General features: G+C 46.6%; 1 protein-coding gene across 3 annotated transcripts in view; it reads right to left on the reverse strand.

Moving 5' to 3' along the window:
* The window catches only part of DAZAP1 (DAZ associated protein 1), a 157,238-nt gene that overhangs the window by 31,096 nt on the left and 106,339 nt on the right, over positions 1–19,803 (reverse strand). For 2 of the 3 annotated variants that reach the window (XM_056845584.1, XM_056845583.1), the window contains exons 1-3: positions 18,995–19,084; positions 2,173–2,213; positions 1,255–1,421 (exon numbers count right to left, since the gene is read on the reverse strand). In XM_056845584.1, the coding sequence (XP_056701562.1) occupies positions 1,255–1,421; positions 2,173–2,213; positions 18,995–19,026 (240 nt within the window). In that variant the 5' untranslated portion in view covers positions 19,027–19,084. Of the gene's footprint in view, positions 1–1,254; positions 1,424–2,172; positions 2,214–18,994; positions 19,085–19,803 lie in introns of those variants that run through there. The other variant, XM_056845585.1, reaches the window with a different exon arrangement.

Here is a 19,803-nt window from a genome sequence, read left to right on the forward strand (position 1 = left end):
TTTGCCCCACACCAGCACTCAACGAGCTGGCTGCTGGGTACCAGTAGTTGCCCCCCTCCTTTTTCCAGGACGGCTGAAATCATTTTTCAAAGAAACCCACGTGGTAGACCGGCTAAACCAGTGGAGAGAGAGCTTTTCTCCCACAGGGGCAACCGTGGCTACAACTTGGCGTGGAGTCACTGTGTCTCGGAGAAAACCAGAGTTTACCAGCAGCAAAAGAAACCTAATCGGAACACATCAAAGGCCAGATCAACCCACGGCCAAGCTATGTGTTACCTCACTGCAAGGCTGTCAATGGCTACTCACCTGTGGAGAGAAAGGCCAACAGGCAACCAGGCAGGGGAGCTTTCTGTATATTTGGAAGAGAGCAAGTGCTCTCTGTTTCAGAAAGCTGACATGCCTTTAATGGTGCATATCGGCAAAAGGATAAATAATCCTTATGGCCTGTTTTGCAAGGTGGCCTCGCTTTGTAACAGAATGGCACTTTTATCTGCTGAACGGTTAACCCAGCCCTTTCTTTGCGGAGTTCAACGCAGCAGATGAGGCTCTGCCCTCCTCTGTCTTTATCTTGTAGCAGCCATCTGTTGCAAAGCAGGCCTCTCTAACAAAAAGGCAGAACAAATGGCTATCGTTACACTTACCTTGGCACGCTCAAATGAACAGATATCTTCGGTGATGGTGACAATTATAAAAAATTGAAAGGGTCTTCTCTCAAACTTACTGGGGGGACCCTAGCCTCATTTCCCATTATGATGAGATAAACATAAGAAAGTAAAAGAGGCCCTGCTGGATCAGACTGAGTCCCATCAAGTCCAGCAGTCTGTTCACAGTGGCCAACCAGGTGCCTCTAGGAAGCCCACAAGCAAGACGACTGCAGCAGCATCTTGCCTGTGTTCCACAGCACCTGATATAATAGGCATGCTCCTCTGATCCTGGAGAGGATAGGTATGCATCATGACTAATATCCATTTTGACTAGTAGCCATGACTAACCCTCTCCTCCACGAACATGTCCACTCCCCTCTTCAAGCTTTCCAAGTTGGCAGCCATCACCACATCCTGATATGTAAGAAACCGGGGAACCAGAATAGGATGAGTGCTGAACGTTGCCCTAAAAAGCTGACGCTGAAGTTTGAGCATCAAGTACCATCACACCTGGAAAGACTGGTCACTGACTAAAGCGTTTTAGCTGCTGAGCCAGCCAAGCCCACCCACAATTCACGTTTCCCCCCTCCCCAGCATCTGGCAGACTTACGTTTCGTCCATCTAATGTATGGGGCCTGCTGGCCAGGACTGTCCCCACACAGTTGGGATCTTTGAACTTGACAAATCCAAATCCCCGCGACTGATTGGTTGTCTTATCCTTCATTATTACACAGTCGACAACTTCCCCATATTGGGAAAAGTAGCTACGGAGCGTTTCTGTTAAAGGGGGGGAAAAAAAGAAGGAAACAAACATACACATGCTTTGTTGTGAACTATGTGCCTCTCAAGAAACGGGATGCGGGCAAAGGTGGCAGTGAATGGAGCTATGAGCTTCCCCCAATAATGTGCAGTATTCAAGGACAGCTTATGGATAACATCTTCGAAGCTGAAAACAGGAATGTCTCACTTTTGGAAAATCAAAGCAACGTGTAAACGTTCAATTACCTTAAAAGGCATTTCCAGCCATTTAAGTATGGAAATTCTGTTTAAAATAAATAGGTAGGTCCACAGAACGATGGCTTTCTAATAAAGGCAGGAGCGTTGATATACTCAAGAACTACTGCATACACTCAGGGAGGGTCGTTGAAGAAGGTATGTATTGAGTCTCGTTATAAAATACATCAATCACCACCATGCCCTGCAGTACTGCTGTGGGGGGGGGGGGGAGCTGGCATTACCTCAGAGACAGATATCTTGGGGAACTCCTAGTAGGTGGGAAGCAGAAGCTATGTTTTTCTGGCTGTATTGCACCCCCCGGGAAAAACCCCAGGTGATTTGGGACGGGGCTTTATGCTTAAGTAACACTACGATGGAGGACAGAGCACACAGTGAGGAGGCAGGAAGAAAGGAAAGACAATATGCAAATACAATGTGTTGCTTGTAAGTAGGAGGACGAACCTTAAACTTCATGTGTGTGGGGGGGGCAAGTTTTTTAATTTTAAGTTTATGGTGGATGAAGGTCATTTACCTTGTGTCGTGCTCCAATCTAGGCCACCCACAAACAACTTTCTGTAATTCAAAGAATACATTAGTTAAAACCGGCTGCTCTGAAAATATAACCCACTTTGTACACCACAGATATAGCTCATTGTGCATGCTCTTCTAGCTTATGTGCTGTAACTAGATATTTTCAAAGGGATAAATCATGTTTGTGTATACTGTAAAGACTCCAAACCCATATAAACAACGTATTTCTTCTCCAGTTTGCCTTAAATTATGGAGCAATTTTCAAGCTTGGTGAAACAGCAAACACTGAAATAAAGTACATAAATATAAACTTTCTATACTACAAGCACCATTCGTATAGGAGAGAAAGAATCTTTTCTTCAGAAAATGAAACAGAAGCTTCCCAGAATTAGCCAACTTCTTCACAAGGCACAAAATCAATAGTAAGAACTTACCTTTTAAAACATTAATTCTTTACCGTTCTTATCTCATTCATCTAACAACATTAAGAGCCACTGCTATTCCCAGTTGACACGGGGGGGGGGGGAAGACCCAGTAACACATTTGCCAAGGCAACTGAGAACATAAGAACATATGAAAGGCCCTGCTGGATCAGACCCAGGCCCATCAAGTCCAGCAGTCTGTTCACACAGTGGCCAACCAGGGGCCTCTAGGAAGCCCACAAACAAGACAACTGCAGCAGCATTATCCTGCCTGTGTTCCAATGCACATAATAGGCATGCTCCTCTGATCCTGGAGAATAGGGATGCATCGTGACTAGTATCCATTTGGACTAGTAGCCATGGATAGCCCTCTCCTCCATGAACATGTCCATTCCTCTCTTCAAGCCTTCCAAGTTGGCAGCCATCACCACATCCTGGGGCAGGGAGTTCCACAACTGAACTATGCGCTGTGTGAAGAAATACTTCCTTTTCTCTGTTTTGACTCTCTCACCCTCCAGCTCCAGCAGATGACCCCGCGTTCTTGTATTATGAGGGAGAAAAGCCCCGTTTGCATGAAACCGGGAAGAACAACTCTTAGATTTTACCACTGCTTCCTCTGTCATTCCAGGCTACAAGAAATATGAAATATCTTTCCACTTCACTTCAAGTTACCTTGTGTGCCTGTTTTTAATAAGTCAAGCAATATCAGACAACAGCACGCATGGATCAGCAGCGCAGGTGGGTACACACTTTGCTTGCACACCATATGGTGGAGGAGAGCCTGCTGGGAAATCACAAGCAGCAGAAACAAAGGCTCTCTTTCAAGAGTACACGAAACAAGGCGCAATAATTGAAGGTCTATCACCTGGATATCCTGCCCTGAACTTAGGATAGGACATAATTATAGATTTGAAGAACATTACAATCCTCCCCACCTTCCAATTAACTGAGACTTTACCCTCCAGGGGAACTCGCATCCATTCATCTATTTTATTCTCAAAATTGGAAGGGGGGAGGGGGGGGAAGAGATAGAGAGCAGGTGTTCAGCTCTATGAAATGAAGCAGGTGATTTAGACTGACATATTGTACTTGTGTTTTTCTTTCACTTTCCCCTCTTCAGCGCAATCTAAGCTACCTTGCACAGATAATTAGAAATTAAAGGGAATTGGAGAGTACTCTGAAAGTGTGTTATTGCCAAAAAAGAAAAAAAGAAATTGATGCACTTGATACCTGTATATTATATGGGACTGAAACTGCCTTGGTCGCCCTGGTGGATGACTTTGACTGGGAGATGGACAGGAGGACTGGAACCTGGTTAATTTCCCCAGACCTCTTGTTAGGTATCCTTCTGGACCACCTTTCAGGTCAGGGACTGGGAGGTAATGTTCTGCAGTCGTTGCAGTCCTACCTCGAAGGTAGGTTTAAAATTGTAGTGCTAGTGGGCTGCTGCTCCGCCCCTCGGCCTCTGTCCGAAGGTGTCCTGCAAGGTACCATCCTGTCCCGCATGCCTTTTAACATCTACATGAAGTTGTCCAGAAATCTGGACTGAGGTTGCCACCAATATGCAGATGACAATCAGCTCTATCTCCCACTTCCTGCGGACCCCCGGAGAGGCTGTGGAAACCGTGAACAGGTGCCTGGGGAGGACCAGTTTACTGCCCAGACAGCCACCTGACACGCCCAGCTGGTGTGTAGGGGGAGCGCCAAGGGAGGAGGCAACAGGTGTGATGAGCCCATCATCCCCTTCTGTGCCGTTGCCGTTGTCTGAGGAAGGGGCTTGGGGTGTCTCCCTAGCTTTAGCTGGCTCTGCTGGTGTGGGGGGAAAGGTTTAAACAGGACTTTTACGATTGGGTTGCAAATCGCCTGGCTTGGCTCAAGGAATCGAACAATGCAGTAGTTGTTGCCTTCCCACTTCCTCCCCTTGGAAACAAGGGAACGACAAAATGTTACGGTGTAGAAAACAAGCTAGATAGATGCCTTGCGATCTGACAGGTGCTTAATGTTAACTTTTACCTTTGCGTGTGTGTTTGACGTGGTAGTGAACACATGAAGCTGCGTTATACTGAATCAGGCCCTTGGTCCATCGAAGACCCTTGGTCCATTTTCAGAGGGGGAAGGCATGACAGTTTTAAGGCATCAGCGCAGTAACACATTTGTCTAAGCATCCTGGGTGCCAGGGATTTTTCCAGCCTTGCATCTGGCAGCAGACTTTTTGGGGGTTACCGCACTTGTATTCCCAGCGATGTTTCAAGAGTTTGAAAACGTTATAAAAAATACTGTTTGCACTTTGTTTGGCCCCTTTAGCTGTGAAGACGTCTTCCAACCATTTATAAGCCGTGCTATCCAAAAACCCTTTTAAAGTGATGTTTTTTATAACATTTTCAAACTCTTAATACATTGCTGGGAATACAAAGTGCAGTAACCCCCTCTGTTTCCTCTTGTATTGCTTAGTACTTTACATGACACATGTCTCATCTTTCTGGGTGTGGGGAGGAGATGTCTGTGTCTAACTGTGTTACTGCTTCTGAGAAGGCACGTTCACATAAGTGCATGGTTTCTTTCCAATCTTTTGGCATTCCTGTTTGTTGGTGAGAGGTGCAATGCGTGTAAATCTTCTGATGCTGGGCTCCGTTCTGTTGGGATTAATTTTCCATGTGTTAGCCCTCATCCATCCCAGCATAGTGGAGTAAGTGGCTCTGCTTATCCCCAGTGAATGGAGTAAGGTGCAAAGACTCCTTTGCATGTCAGCTTTGTAGGATCTGTATACAGTTTGCTGTATACAGCTTTGTAGGATCTGTATACAGAACAATGCTCTTCAAGTTCTGTTACTGTTCAACTTGTGCACAGAGCAAGTTAGTTACATTAAGAAGTAAAGCTGTTTTTATACCCTGGTTTTTTCTACCTTTAAGGAGTCTCAAAGTGACTTGCAATCTCCTTCCTTTCTCCTCCCCGAAACAGACACCTTGTGAGGTAGGTGAGGCTGAGAGTGTTTGGAGAGAACTGTGACTGGCCCAAGGTCACCCAGCGGACTTCATGTGGAGTAACGGGGAATCGAACCTGGTTCTCCAGGTTAGAGTCCGCCTCTCTTAACCACTACACCAAGCTGGCTCTCTGAGTATAAATGTTCAGTGGCATATGGTGATCTGATTTCTTGCTGCTGCCTTTAAAAAGTAGATGTTTTCTTATTTATCTGAAGGTTTTTATACACCACTATTTTCTACCTTTAAGGAGTCTCAAAGCGGCTTACTGATACCAGGCTGTCAGCACCTTGAGTATGTAACATTTGATTTCTGCTTTGAATACCCAGGCCTGGAAAAAAAAAGACAAAAAGCCCATAATCTCAAGTCTGCAACACAATACAGAGATTGATCTGTGGGGCCAAATCTACTATCAGAGGAAGCCATTAAAACCTAGTAACTACGGCAAATAACACACACGGCCCACGTCATCTAAGTATTGTGCAGTCTCAGGTCAGCTGGGGATGGACTAGAGGGGAAATCTGAGAAAATGATTCAGGTGCACAGAAGTGTCCTCAGAGATAAAATGGTCAGATTAAAAGGATTTGTGAACCGGGGGAAAAAATTAAAATAGCTGGGGGAAAGCCAGAGAAGATTTCTCACAGCAGCCAAGAGAATGACAGTTGAAAGCTGTGCCTGCTCTGAGAACTGTAATCTCTTTGCTCTGCTGAATGATATCCCAAGATCATCACACACCTCCTTTACTAAGAAGGGAAACAGATTTTTGTGTGTGACTGGAAGAAACCACTGAGCTGGGGATGCTGTTACAAAATCCTACCCATAGCTATCTAATAAAAAAGTTAAAATAATTAACTGACTCTTGGGAACTACTGCATGGCAGCGTGATGTAATAAGCAGGTTTTCTAAGAAGAAACAGGATGAACATCAGATGAACCGGCTATGCCTGTTTAAAAATCCAATTCCTATTGTTAACCCTCACTCAACACCTTCCCATTTCTACTTATAACCAACTTGGCTTTCCCCCCGTGTTCACATGAACACTTGCAAGGTGAAGAGGCTATTCCAGACAAAGCAAGCAGGCTTTAAGAAGCTCCACGCCAGTGTGCTCATATGACCAGGAGTTCAGTGAAATTAGCAAACTGCAACTGAAGCAATTCTAATACCTTTCATACTTTTCAAACAAGATTAAAAGACCACCCGGGCTTAGAATGTTCAGTTCTAAATCACCCAGCAAAACGGGACACACTGCAGCAGCCTACTGAAATTTATGTGCTGTCACAAACACAAGCGCACAACACACTTCCCAGCTGGCAAACAAGCTATTATACAATCCCTGAACACAATGACACGATTAACCCCAGAAGAGAGTGAGCCAGGTGTACTTTCGGAGATGCTTAAAAGAACCCTTAGTAGTAAAGGGAGGGATCACACTGTGCATTTGTTTCTCTAGACGAGCTTCAATACATTAAAAAACTGCTCCGTTTAAGAAGCATAGAGTATTTTGGGCCCTCTGGTAAACCACTGGTATAGACACACATAGAGGGCCACATGGCCATATCTAGCTTAGCTACCTTACAAAAAAACATCCATGTATTCCATAATTAAGATTTAATAATGAAATGCACATATTTTATAATAAACCTGTTCAAACTGTGGGCTACATTTTTAAAAAAATGAAAACAGTTGAGTTTGACACACTGTTCTATGAATAGTGGAAAGGAAATAAGCTTGTGGGGGCCCCAGAGGTATATGGGCAAAGCAACACAATTGAATGACGGAATGAAGAAGAGTTGTTTTTATATGCTGACTTTCTCTACCACTTAAGGAAGAATCAAACCCTCTTGCAATCACCCTCCCTTCCCCACAACAGACACCCTGTGAGGTAGGTGGGGCTGAGAGCTCGGAGAGAGTTGTGACTGGCCCAAGGTCATCCAGCATGCTTCACGGGGAGGAGTGGGGAAACCAACCCGGTTCTCCAGATTAGCCTCCACCGCTCACGTGGAGGAGTGGGGAATCAAACCCGGTTCTGCAGATCAGAGTCCACTGCTCCAAACCATGGCTCTTAACCACTGCACCACACTGGCTCCCTGGTAAACCAACGGTATACACACATAGCTTAGATGGCCACACAGCCATGTCTAGCTTAGCTATCTTACAAAAAAAAGCATTTTTTGCCACTCCCCCAGCCCTTTAGTCATCATGAAGACACGCGCACAGTCACAAGAGTTAGAATCTTGCATTGCAAAGTAGTTCAGCTCTGACTTGAGTTGATGAGCGGATTCTAAAAACACAATGCAGCGCAAGGTGGGGTGGGGTCCCAAGGTCTCCAGGATGGGCCAGGAATTCACCTCTCAAATTCTCAGCCCACGAAGACAGCATAACATAACCAAGATCTCAGAGGGACAGAACTGGACACACTCCCACACCCCATGCGCAGCACAGCAACAGCCTAGGTCATAATGTGGCTGCTTCAGGGATAGCTGGGGCATCCCAAGTTTACTATGTGGTGGTAGTAAGTGCCGTCAAGTCACAGGTGACATATAGCAGCCCTGTAGGGTTTTCAAGGCAAGAAACGTTCAGAGGTGATTTGCCACTGCCTCTGCAAAATGGCCCTGGTCTTCCTTGGTGGTCTGCCAACCAAATGTTAACTAGGGCCAATCCTGCTTAGCTTCCAAGATCTGGTTAGCCTGGGCCATCCAGGCCATGGAAGTTTACTGTGCCTACTTGCAATTCATTCATCAGAGGCCAATAACTTCAGTCCCCACTGCCACAGCCCAAAGGAAACACAGAAGGAATTAAAGAGTACCTCCCAAGGCCAGGAAGTATTGATCTGTTTCTTTCTTTTTCTTTTTTGACACCACATATAAGGGACCTACCCTCCTTGGTTCCCTGACGGCCAAGGCTCTGGTTAGTCCTCAGATGTGAGACCACCAAGGAAGTCCAGGAGTGCTATGCAGAAGCAGACAATGAAAACTTCTGTTAATCTCTTGCCTTGGAAACCCCACAAGTCGCCATAAGTTGGATGCGACTTGACAGCACCTTCCCACTACCACCACCCTCCCTGGTGATGAATGCTTTTATCTCACCAGCTTGATGGAGAAGCTACTGGATCTACCCAGCAAGTAAGCAATGCCCTAACAGTGGATGCCATTAGACAGCCAGGTATCAAAGGTAGCTAGGTTTAAATGAGCTGAGCAAAGACCAAGGCTGATGGGGAAATTCTACTTGCAGTAACAGCTAATAGAGAGCCCCGTGGAACAGAGTGGTAAGATGCAGTACTGCAGTCCAAGTTTTGCTAACGATCTGAGTTCAATCCCGACGGAAGTCGGTTTCAGGAGCCGGCTCAAGGTTGACTTAGCCTTCCACCCTTCCGAGGTTGGTAAAATGAGGACCCAGCTTGCTGAAGGTAAAGGGAAGACGACTGGGGAAGGCAATGGCAGACCACCCCGTAAACATAGGATGTGAGGTCACCCTATGGGTCAGTAATGACCCGGTGCTTGCACAGGGGACTACCGTTACCTTTTAACAGCTAATGACTGCATCAGGACTATCACTAAACTGAGCACCACCAACATGGCAGAAGTGATGTGCCTTGGCCTAACAGAGGTCATTCTAGGCAACACCAGAAAGAGAGAAAGCTTCAGTGTACACATGAGGCATGCTGCGTATGAACCTGCTCCAGGTTTTCTCTCCACAATTTTACAGCCAGGGCTGCAAAACTATCTTCTGGAACAAAAAAAATTCAACCCAGTCTAAATATAATTCCAGCACACTGGTGAAGCTCTAGACAGCTTTGCCATAATCGCCCTGCCTTTCTCACACACATGAGCACGCAAACTTCACAGGTCATTGGTTAGAAGAGGGAAGGAGGGAGAGGCAAAATCTTCCTCCAGAGCAGCCTCCGAGTTCCTCCCAGTTCTTTGATTTGAGGACTGGCAACGCTGACATGCTACAGAAAGCTCCTTCCCTCTGTGAACACTTTAGAAGACTTTTTTTAGGAAAAAGAATTCAAAACGCATTTCAGCTTTTTAAACATGCAGAGAGGACTCATGGTGTACAGAGCGTGCCTGCAGCAGAGGGTTGATCAGGGACAACTCAGCAACGCCTTACATTAAAGACCTTGCTCCCATCATCACCGAACAGGCCCTACATGGTGATTCAAGAGAGGTCAGCTTGTTTGGTACCAAAAAGCCAAGTCAGAGGTTTGTAACTCACCCATATTTCTCAGATAGAAGCAATTAGCATATATTGAGAACAGGGGGGTGCTGATGAGTGGTCTCATGATATCTGAATTATCTGAAGATGTTGGCATCACTAATTCTTTTAGTGCGGAGTGCTTTATACATCCTTCGTCGGACAGATCACTACTTGGTAGCCTGTTACTGGGGGGCAGTTCCCCCTTCAAGCTGGGACAGCTAGAAACAGCCACCAAAGCATCAGGAAGACCTTGAGCGCCAGGAAAGGGACACAAAAATAACTTCTGCCTTAACAAAAAGCATTATATTGGAGTTTGGGAGCCCCATAAAAGACAGTGTGTTGTAGTGGCTAGAGAGGAGACCCAAGTTCACATCCCCACACAGCCGTAGAAAGTTGCTGGTTAACCTTGGCCAGTTACACATTCTCAGCTTAACCTACCTGACGCGGTTCATGTGACGATAAAATGGAGAAGAGGAGAATAACGTGAGCCCCCACTGGGGATAAAGGAGGGATGTAAATAATGTAAAATAAAAAACAAACACAATGTACAGTGGAAAAGTGGGGCAAGTGATACATATTCCAATGCTACCTATAACAAGCTGGAAACCCCAAGAGATGAAAAACCCAGTCTTACACTTGTCTTTTATAATTTTACTGCCTTCTATACTTCACCTGGTATTTTCTCTACTGCGCTGTATTTATGCCCCGTCTTTTTATTTAAGAAGTTCAAGGCTGCAAAGATGTACATCTGTAAAACTAGGAAAGTGCCTACAATATACAGAAACAGAACAATGCCTAAATCAAGCATCTCTCTGTAAGGAGAGCTATAATTTTTATAATGAAAGCTGAGAATTCAAAGAAGTACTCACATTGAACACAGAGGGTTGGATCCAGCCAGCTTTCTCACTCAATCTTGCCCAGTTCTGCAGCCCTATTTGACATGGCTTTTTTGTACATGAAGGCCCCATGATCCCCAACATAGTCTTTTTCTCGCCAGCAGAAAAGCTGGTTGGATCCAACCCAGAAAACACAGGCTGCTGACGTTGTGCACACCTGCTGAAAAGTAGCATCTTTTGGAATGCCACCACCATGTGGTTTGCCCACTTATTATTATTTGACAACTCCTCGTCTTTCTTGAGCCTTCTGTTTAGCTAGACTGAATGCTAACCCCTCTATGGTTATGCAAGGCAGAATTCTGAATATACCATATGCAGACAGGACCTGTCCTTGCTCTTCTGGCTCTATTGATTCATTAGCCAGTGTGGTTAAGAGTGGTGGTTTGGAGCGGTGGACTCTGATCTGGAGAACCGGGTATTATTCCTCACTCCTCCACATGAGCGACGGAGGCTAATCTGGTGAACTGGATTTGTTTCCCCACTCCTACACATGAAGCCAGCTGGGTGACCTTGGGCACGTCATTCTCTCTCAGCCCCACCTATCTCACAGGGTGTCTGTTGTGGGGAGGGGAAGGGAAGGTGATTGTAAGCTGGTTTGTGTTTCCCTTAAGTGGTAGAGACAGTTGGCATATAAAAACCAACTCTTCTTCATGCCCTTTTGGAATGCCACTTTTATGAGGAACTTCAATCACATTATCTCTCTCCCCTTTTAACATATAAATCTAATGCCTCTGTGTCTGACACAATGCCTTTTTTTATTAAGTGACAGGGATCCCAAGGCTACATTGCCAGTGGCAAGATTTATTTCAGTCCTTCTATCCCTCAAACATTAGATTTAAAATTACACTGCTCAAGATCAATGGATCAAGGAGCTTCTAAGGGATAAAGGAAAGGAAAAGTAGCATTAGTGGTATATTAACCCACCTGTGTTTTACAGATCAGCTATGTTTCGGACACATCACACGGCAGTTTGACTGCACGGTTTTCTCAGTCCTCAGTGCTCATTTCAGTCTCCCTGCTCCATTCTAAATTATTCTTGGCCACCTTGACAAGTATTCTGACAAAAAAAGGAGGGTTTTCTAAGGTCAAGCAAAGCAGCTGTATGTAAATAGTGCTGCTATTTATACACGGCTCTATAGATTGCCACAAGCTGAGACACTTTTGGCCTCTTGCTTTGTGATAGATGGATTCTGGTACACTGAGCAAATGCAGAGTTTAACCAACGCTGCAGACCGAAGAAGAGGGTATTAAAATAGCAGCTTAGATAAGCCAACTACCCGGCACCAAATAATTCTCGTCCTCCACATTCTGCCTTCTTCCAGCTACCTGTTTTACCTGCAGCTCATCTTCCATTGCAGAATGCTTCTCCCTTCAATTCCCTTTCTTTTCAACTTGGCAGGAAAAGCTGGTATTTTTGAGGCCTGGTTTTCCTCATTGCTAGAACAAACGCAGTCCGATAAAATTAAAGTACAGGTAATTCAAGGACCAACCCAGACAATGAAGAGGGCAGTATAGCAAACAGAATCAGCTACCGGTATCAGCATAGTAGTATGACCCAAACGCTCCATTTGCTATCAATGAACTCAGTTGGATTTCTCATGAGTAAACAATTCTGAATAGCACCTGTACTGTTCAACAAATCGAATGCACTAAGGTCACACCTCCATTTACTACTTAATAAGCATTAAATATACTGGGGCTTGCTTCCATGCATGAAGAGGATCTGGCAGCACACCCTTTGATTCGTTCTGTATCTTGTGTCATACTCATTAATTTGTTTGAAATATTTATTATAGAGTAATTTCGCCAGTTAGAAACATAACTTGATTTTTTAACAAAATCTTTTACCATCTTCCTGCTGTCCTGTGCTCCACCACTGCAGGAAGATCCCTTCAAATAATGCCACTTACCAAACAAGAAGAAGAAGAGTTGGTTTTTATATGCCGACTTTCTCTACCACTAAAGGCAGAATCAAACTGTCTTACAATCACCTTCCCTTCCCCTCCCCACAACAGACACCCTGTGAGGTAGGTGGGACTGAGAGAGCTGTGACTAGCCTAAGGTCACCTCGCTGGCTTCGTGTGTAGGAGTGCGGAATCAAACCCGGTTCTCTAGATCAGAGTCCACCGCTCCAAACCACCGCTTTTAACCACTGCACCACACTGGCTACACAAGTAAATATTCATTGAATTTTATAAAATAACATTGTGGCCATCTGCCGCCTGAATTCTGCAAGATCAAGAAGTTAAACATCCTTTTTGGTATTCAGAATTTTGCACAACGTTGGGAGAGAACATCCAGCCCCAAGAACTGACAGTCCAGAAGGATCAAATATTCTCAAGCACTTTATAGCGACGGTCAGCATGTGCCAATTAAGCCACTCCAAATACAACCAAATTTGGCCCTTTGATTTCAGAGTCCACCTTGTATTTTTAACACAGCAGCAGGAAAGAGCACTGCTGAACTGAGTGGCTCGACTCCACATTTTCTCTAGGTGTTGTCCAACTTCTGGGCCTCCACCGTCACCACCACCTCAAAATGCTGCTCCTGGGGGCCAGAAATAGCTAGGAAGGGTCTGCAGCGGGAGGGGGAACCAAAAATGCTGCACTCGCTTTGGCTCACAGTTATCCTCCATAGGCCATTAAATTTATCCTTGCGACACATAAAAGTTAGTGAACAAAAAAACCCTACTTGTGATCAGGCAGGCCAGGATCATTTATTTAAATTATCAAGGTCTTAAAAACCCTTTTCATTCTTCATTCTCCTTAGTCACCCAAAAAAGAATCATAATGGCCATAGGTAAACAATCCTGGGGCAAATCAATAGCACCGTTGCCCCCACCCCCCAAATCTCTTGTGGACCATCAACAGAATTTAACTTTTGGTGCAAAAGAATCAGATGCAAGTCCCTTCCAAAGTTTACGACAGTGACATCAATTTAAAGACCAACAAAAGCTCCATATCCCCAAAAGCTTGCAATTTAATTTGCAACCGTGAGGAGACCTATCCAGGAAGAGGCAGGAAGGTTAACAGGGACAAAACACAAACAAATGCAGCTATTCATACCCAGAATTGATTTCAGTTGGGAATGACAATTACAGGGCTTTGTGAAGACATTCACGTAAAAGGTAAGTTTTGAAGAAGTTTGACTGAGAAAGCTATCCAGACTCCAGAAACAAAAGCATCACACACTATATGAACAAAATCCCTGTGCTGAACAGAAGCCAATAAGCAAGTTATTTTTTTATCACAATTCAACATCTTATTCAGGTTGTTTGCTTGCAATGCTGTTTCAGTATTATAATTTGAACATCGTGGGGCTTATACCCCTTCCCCAAGCCCAGAGATGATGGCAAAAGAACATAAGTAAGGCCATGTTGGATCAGACTAAGGTCCATCAAGTCCAGCAGTCTGTTCACACAGTGGCCAACCAGGTGTCTCTAGGAAGCCCACAAACAAGACAACTGCAGCAGCATTGTCCTGCCTGTGTTCCAAAGCACCTCATAGAATATGAACGCTCTTCTGATCCTGGAGAGAATAGGGATGAATCATGACTAGTATCTTTTTACTAGTAGCCATGAACAGCCTTATCCTCCAGGAATATGTCCATCCCCCTCTTAAAGCCTTCCCAGTTGGCAGCTATCACCCCATCCTGGAGCAGGGAGTTCCACAATTTAACAGAAGAAACTGGGCAGTCACTGTAAGGCATTGGCTCCTATTGTAACTCAATTTCAAATGTAAAATGCAAAGGCAAGCCCCAATGTTACAAAACTTGAGTCTCATTTTCTACTCAAGAAGAATCACCTTATTACTATATCTAATAATAAAGTGGGCGGCTTGTGCTAATCACCCAAGCAGCACAATGGGGCCACCCACACAGCTTTGACATATTTGGGGGGACTTCCCAGAAAGATACAACTTGGTAAGACTACCAGACTAAGCGCGTTCCAGGAAGCATGGAATGTTGAGAGCACTTGAGAGTCTGTTAAGGTGGGGGGGGGAGAGAGGGGAAATTGGCCCTCTCAGGCTCTTGAAAGCATACAGAATCCTGGGTGAGGAGATTCAAATTTCCAAATCATTTACCCCCTCCCCCAATAACTCCTGGAACACCCGGCTTCTTCTCTTAACAGAAGCTGATTGCTCTTCATGGTCAAGTGTTTATCACAAAGGCTGCAGAAGGGACCCACCTACAGAAATGGCCACCGTTTCTGCGTGCTGAGGATGACTCCCCCTCGACAATTTTTAAAAAAAGTTAGTTGAAAAAATTCAAAATGAGAAGCACCTACCAAATTAACAGCCTGATTTGGACGGAGCAGCTCCAAGTCTGGCCTTTGGCTGGGGAGGGTGTGCATAAATTTAATAAATAAAGCCCCGAGAACGCTGAAAGCACTTCAGACAGTTAAGGGGAAGAAACTCTGAGCTAAAGGGGCTTCAGCCATACCAGTTATCCAAAGAGTTTATCATACCCAGGCAGGAAGATTCAGATCAGCTGGAGAAATGTGCTTATCTACCCCTCACTTCCTCACAAGTCTCCAATAAGGCAGCCAAGTAAGCGAGGAATTAAAAATATTCTTCTAGCTCTTTTCCTACGTACTGCAGATGTCCCGCTCAATGTTTGGAGCACGGTGACTAAGGAGAACGTACAAAGTCTCAACCAGTGAGCTATTTTAGGGTTACAGATTAAAAGCACAAAGCCTCTTGGAAGGCCTTACAAAAGTTACTTTCTTCTTTTCAAATGGAGCTATCCCCACAGCGAAACTGATCTTTAAAACAAGCAGCAACGAGCAGCATAAAACCACATGAAGACCGCCCTTGTGGTCTTATTTGTATATTGCCGGACATGCAGGGAAGTCAAAAGAGATACAAAGAGCATCTTTTAAGTCAGTGTCTCCAGCAGAGGCTGTTCTCAGCCCCAAAGCCAGAAGGCAAGCCACGCATCAGTTAGTCCCTCTATAAGCACGAGGGTGAACCCCAGACTTCACAGCCAACTACTCTGATGAGTCACCAAAATTTCACCCTGCATAGATGTTCATTATCCTTCAACAGCAGGGGACAGATGAGAGGCACTCAGACAGCAGCAAAGGCTTCAAACAATGGAGGGACACAGCAGCTAGGAAAAGGGGCAAGGAAAGGTGAGCGGCAAACCTTCACCTCGGAGAATGACTGGAACTCTTCATACTGTGCATGAAGCAAGGAAAACACAGAGAACAGCTGCAGCTTTGTGAGCCATCCCCGTATGACCTTGAGCCCCAGCTGCAGAGAGGTGTAAAGCCGGCAAGCGCTCCCCAGTCTTACACTTGTGCCACTGCATTAAAAACCAAGGACAAAAAAAAAAAAAAAAAAAGCTAGAATGGAGCCTCATGACCCACGATAGAGAAGGAAATCTCTTCCCTATGCAAAAGACCTGAACCTAACTCGAAGTCTGCACGGTCAGCAGAGACAGTCTAACCCAAAACTGACAAAAGCCCCCGAAGAACAATTGAGCCTTTGGAAAGCATACTTCCAGCCGGCTCTTTACCAGATATACAAAGATACAAGCATATGTGTATGTTCCTCTGGATCTGTTCTTCAACAGCTGTATGACCTTCACACAAGAGTACTAAGGGAATGGCAACCCCCCCCCCAAAAGGAGTTTAGATTCCACTAAAGTAAAAACCCTTCAATCATGAATTTGTCCATCTAGGTCAGCTATGTGTTCTTTGCTCCCCACAGTATCAGGGTATTATCTGCTACCCAAGATTCTTTAAGAAGACGACTTGTTTTTATATGCCGACTTTCTCTACCACTTAAGGGAGAATCAAACCAGCTTAAAATCCCCTCCCCCTCCCCACAAGAAACACCCTGTGAGTTAGAAGGGGGCTGAGAGAGCTGTGACTAGCCCAAGGTCACCCAGCTGGCTTTGTGTGTATGAGTGGGGAAACCAACCAGGTTCACCAGATTAGCCTCCGCCGCTCTTGTGGAGGAGCAGGGAATCGAACCCGGTTCTCCAGATTAGAGTCCACTGCTCCAAACCACTGCTCTTAACCACTTCACCATGCTGGCTTTAACCAAAGACTGAACTTGGCATCTTCTTTGTCTGTGCGACTAAGCCAAAGCCTTTTGGTTTGCATGAGTATCTACCATCGTGTCCCCCACACCGAACCTTCAAATGCCTTAAGGAACAGCAACAGCCACTTTCCCTCTTTGTTTTAAGACCTGTAACCACCCCATCCCAACTGACTCTTTTTCCTAGATCCACAAGAGCCCCCTGCCCCAGCTTGTGCTATAAAATGGGGCTGGTCTGTTTTGAATCCCAGGGATTTCTCTCAGGGCATAATATTCTCCGCCTCTTTTGGTATCCCCCCGAAGAGCATTGCACTCTGCTGACAACAATCTGCTGGTGTTCCCCGGTCCCAAGAGAGTGCGGCTCCTTTTCGGCCCTGGCTCCAGCCTGGTGGAATGCTCTGCCTAGTAACATCTGGGCCCTGCGGGACCTGAAAGAGTTCTGCAGGGCCTGTAAGATAAGAGCTATTCCACACCAGGGCTGAGAGAAGCCGCAGGTTATATCAATGTTGGCCTCCCTACCCACCTCCCCACTTTACTATTCAATTGATGCTATTTGGGGGAAGATAACCAAATGTTTGCCTTGTTCAGCATTTCTTGCTGCAGTGGGCACCACTATATGGCGACCATCTTTTTAATAATTTAGGAATGGTTTTAAATGTTCTATTGTTCTATTTGTGTTTTAATGTTGTTACCCGCCCTGAGCCCAGCCTTGGCTGGGGAGGGCGGGGTTAGAAATGTGAAAAAAAATGAACTAAATAGACAGAAGTTGATTTTTATATGCCAACATTCTATACCACTTAAGGCAGAATCAAACCGGCTTACAATCGCCTCCCCTTCCTACAACAGACACCCTGTGAGGTAGGTGGGGCTGTGAGTGTGTGACTAGCCCAAGGTCACCCAGCTGGCTTCATGTGTAGGAGTGGGGAATCGAAACCAGTTCTCAGGATCAGAGTCCACCGCTCCAAACCACTACACCACACTGGCTCTCACCCCCACCTTTCCCCCAGGCAGACTAAAATAGAGGACCACCAAGGAAGTCCCGGGTCGCTATGCAGAGGCAGGTGATGGCAAACCATCTCTGAATGTTTCTTGCCCTGACCTGGATGGCCCAGGCTAGCCTGATCTTGTTGCATCTCAGAAGCTAAGCAGGGTCATCCCTGGTCAGTATTTGGATGGGAGACCACCAAGGAAGTCCAGGGTTGCTACGCAGAGGCAGGCAATGGCAAAACCACCTCTGCATGTCTCCTGCCTTAAAAACCCCATGGGGGGTCGCCATTAGTCAGCTGCAACCTAATGGAACATAAAGCACAATCAAACATTTTTCTGCTACTTTTCCATCCAAGTTAGGGCCCTCGAGGCGGGGAACGTCTCAGGAGAGCCCCCTTCCTTTACCAAGGGAGGAAGTCACCTGTTATGCCCCCCCCCCTCTGCAGGCCATCCTGGGATCTGCCAATTTGGGGGGGCTCCAGAAAGAGAAGGGCCAACTCCCCCCCACACACACACACTCTCCTCCAAACACACACCAGCACCCCCCACAAACACAACACACACTCCCCACAAACACCCACTCAAACATCCCCCCACAAACAGAACACGCACTCCCCACACACACAAATTCACAAACATAACACGCACTCCCCCCACAAACACCCACACAAACCTCCCCCCCACAAACAGAACACACACTCCTTCCCCACAAACACACTCAAACTCACTCAAACCTCCCCCCACAAACACAACATGCACTCCCTCCCAAACACACAAACTTCCCCCCCCACAAATTCACACAAACACAACACGCACTCCCCACACAAACACCCACAATCTTCCCCCACAAATACCCACACAAACCTCCCCCCCACAAACAGAACACGCACTCCCCCCAAGCACACTCAAACTCACACAAACATCCCCCACAAACACAACACGCACTCCCCCCAAGCACACAAACTTCCCCCCACAAATTCACACAAACACAACACGCACTCCCCCCACAAACACACAAACACCCACAATCTTCCCCCACAAACACACACACAAACCTCCCCCCCCCACAAACACAACACGCGCTCCCTCCACAAACACCCCCACAATCCCCCCCCACACACTCCCACAGCCACCTTGCCTCCTCCCCCCCTCGAGTGTGTGGTGTATGTGGGGGGGGGGGCGACCCTCTTCCTCCCGCCCTCACGTGGCCGCCCCTCAGTAGCCTCCCCAACGGCCCTGCGGCACGTGACCCCCCCATCACCCCCCCCCGCCGGCTTCCCTCAGCTCTCTCTCTCTCACCCGATCTCATCGGCGCCCCCAACGCTGTTCATGGCGGCGGCGGCGGGGCCGGGCCTGGGCCCAATCGGCTGCCCCTCCGCTCCTCCCAACGGCGGCGGCGGCCGCGGGCTGTCGATCGGCGGCTCGCTCCTTCCCTTCCTCCTTCCGTCCTCTCGTCCCTCCCCTTCTCGGCCCTCCTTCTCCGGCGCGCCTCTCGCCGCCGCCCGCCCGGCCGGCCTCGCTGCTCCTCTCGCCTCCTTTACCTCACACAGAGGGCCCGGCGACAGGCGTCGCGCGCATGCGCACCCGCCTCCCCTCTCCCCCGGCGGCGCCGGCCGCTGTTGCCAACGGCCGCTTCCACTGGCCGGCTGCGCGCGCAGCCACCCTCGCAACGCCTCTCTTGCCTCCTCCCTTTTCCAGTAACGTCATTGGACAGTACGGGGTTTCCGGGGGAAGGAAAAAAAAGGGGGGGGACTCGGGAGAGACGCGCGTGTTCGGACGCCCTTGGTAACGCCACGCCCACCGCTCGGATGTCGCGTTCGCGGCGAGAGGTTTGCTGGGAATTGTAGTCTTATCGACGATAGGCTTGCTGGGAATTGTAGTCAAATATTGAACAGCATGCTTTTTGGCTCTAATAAGACTTAATTTTCAATAGAAAAAAAAAGCAAGTGTCCAGTAGCAGCTTAAAGTCTAACACCATATCTGGCAGGTTATGGGCTTTCTTGAGCCCACAGCTCACTTTTCAATATCCTTTGCATTTCATCTTGTGACATTATCACACATTTTCTTGTCTTTTTTTTTTTTTTTAAGTTTTTATTTTTATAGATGAA

This window comes from Euleptes europaea, chromosome 2, assembly GCF_029931775.1.
Source record: "Euleptes europaea isolate rEulEur1 chromosome 2, rEulEur1.hap1, whole genome shotgun sequence".
Classification (NCBI taxonomy): domain Eukaryota; kingdom Metazoa; phylum Chordata; class Lepidosauria; order Squamata; family Sphaerodactylidae; genus Euleptes; species Euleptes europaea.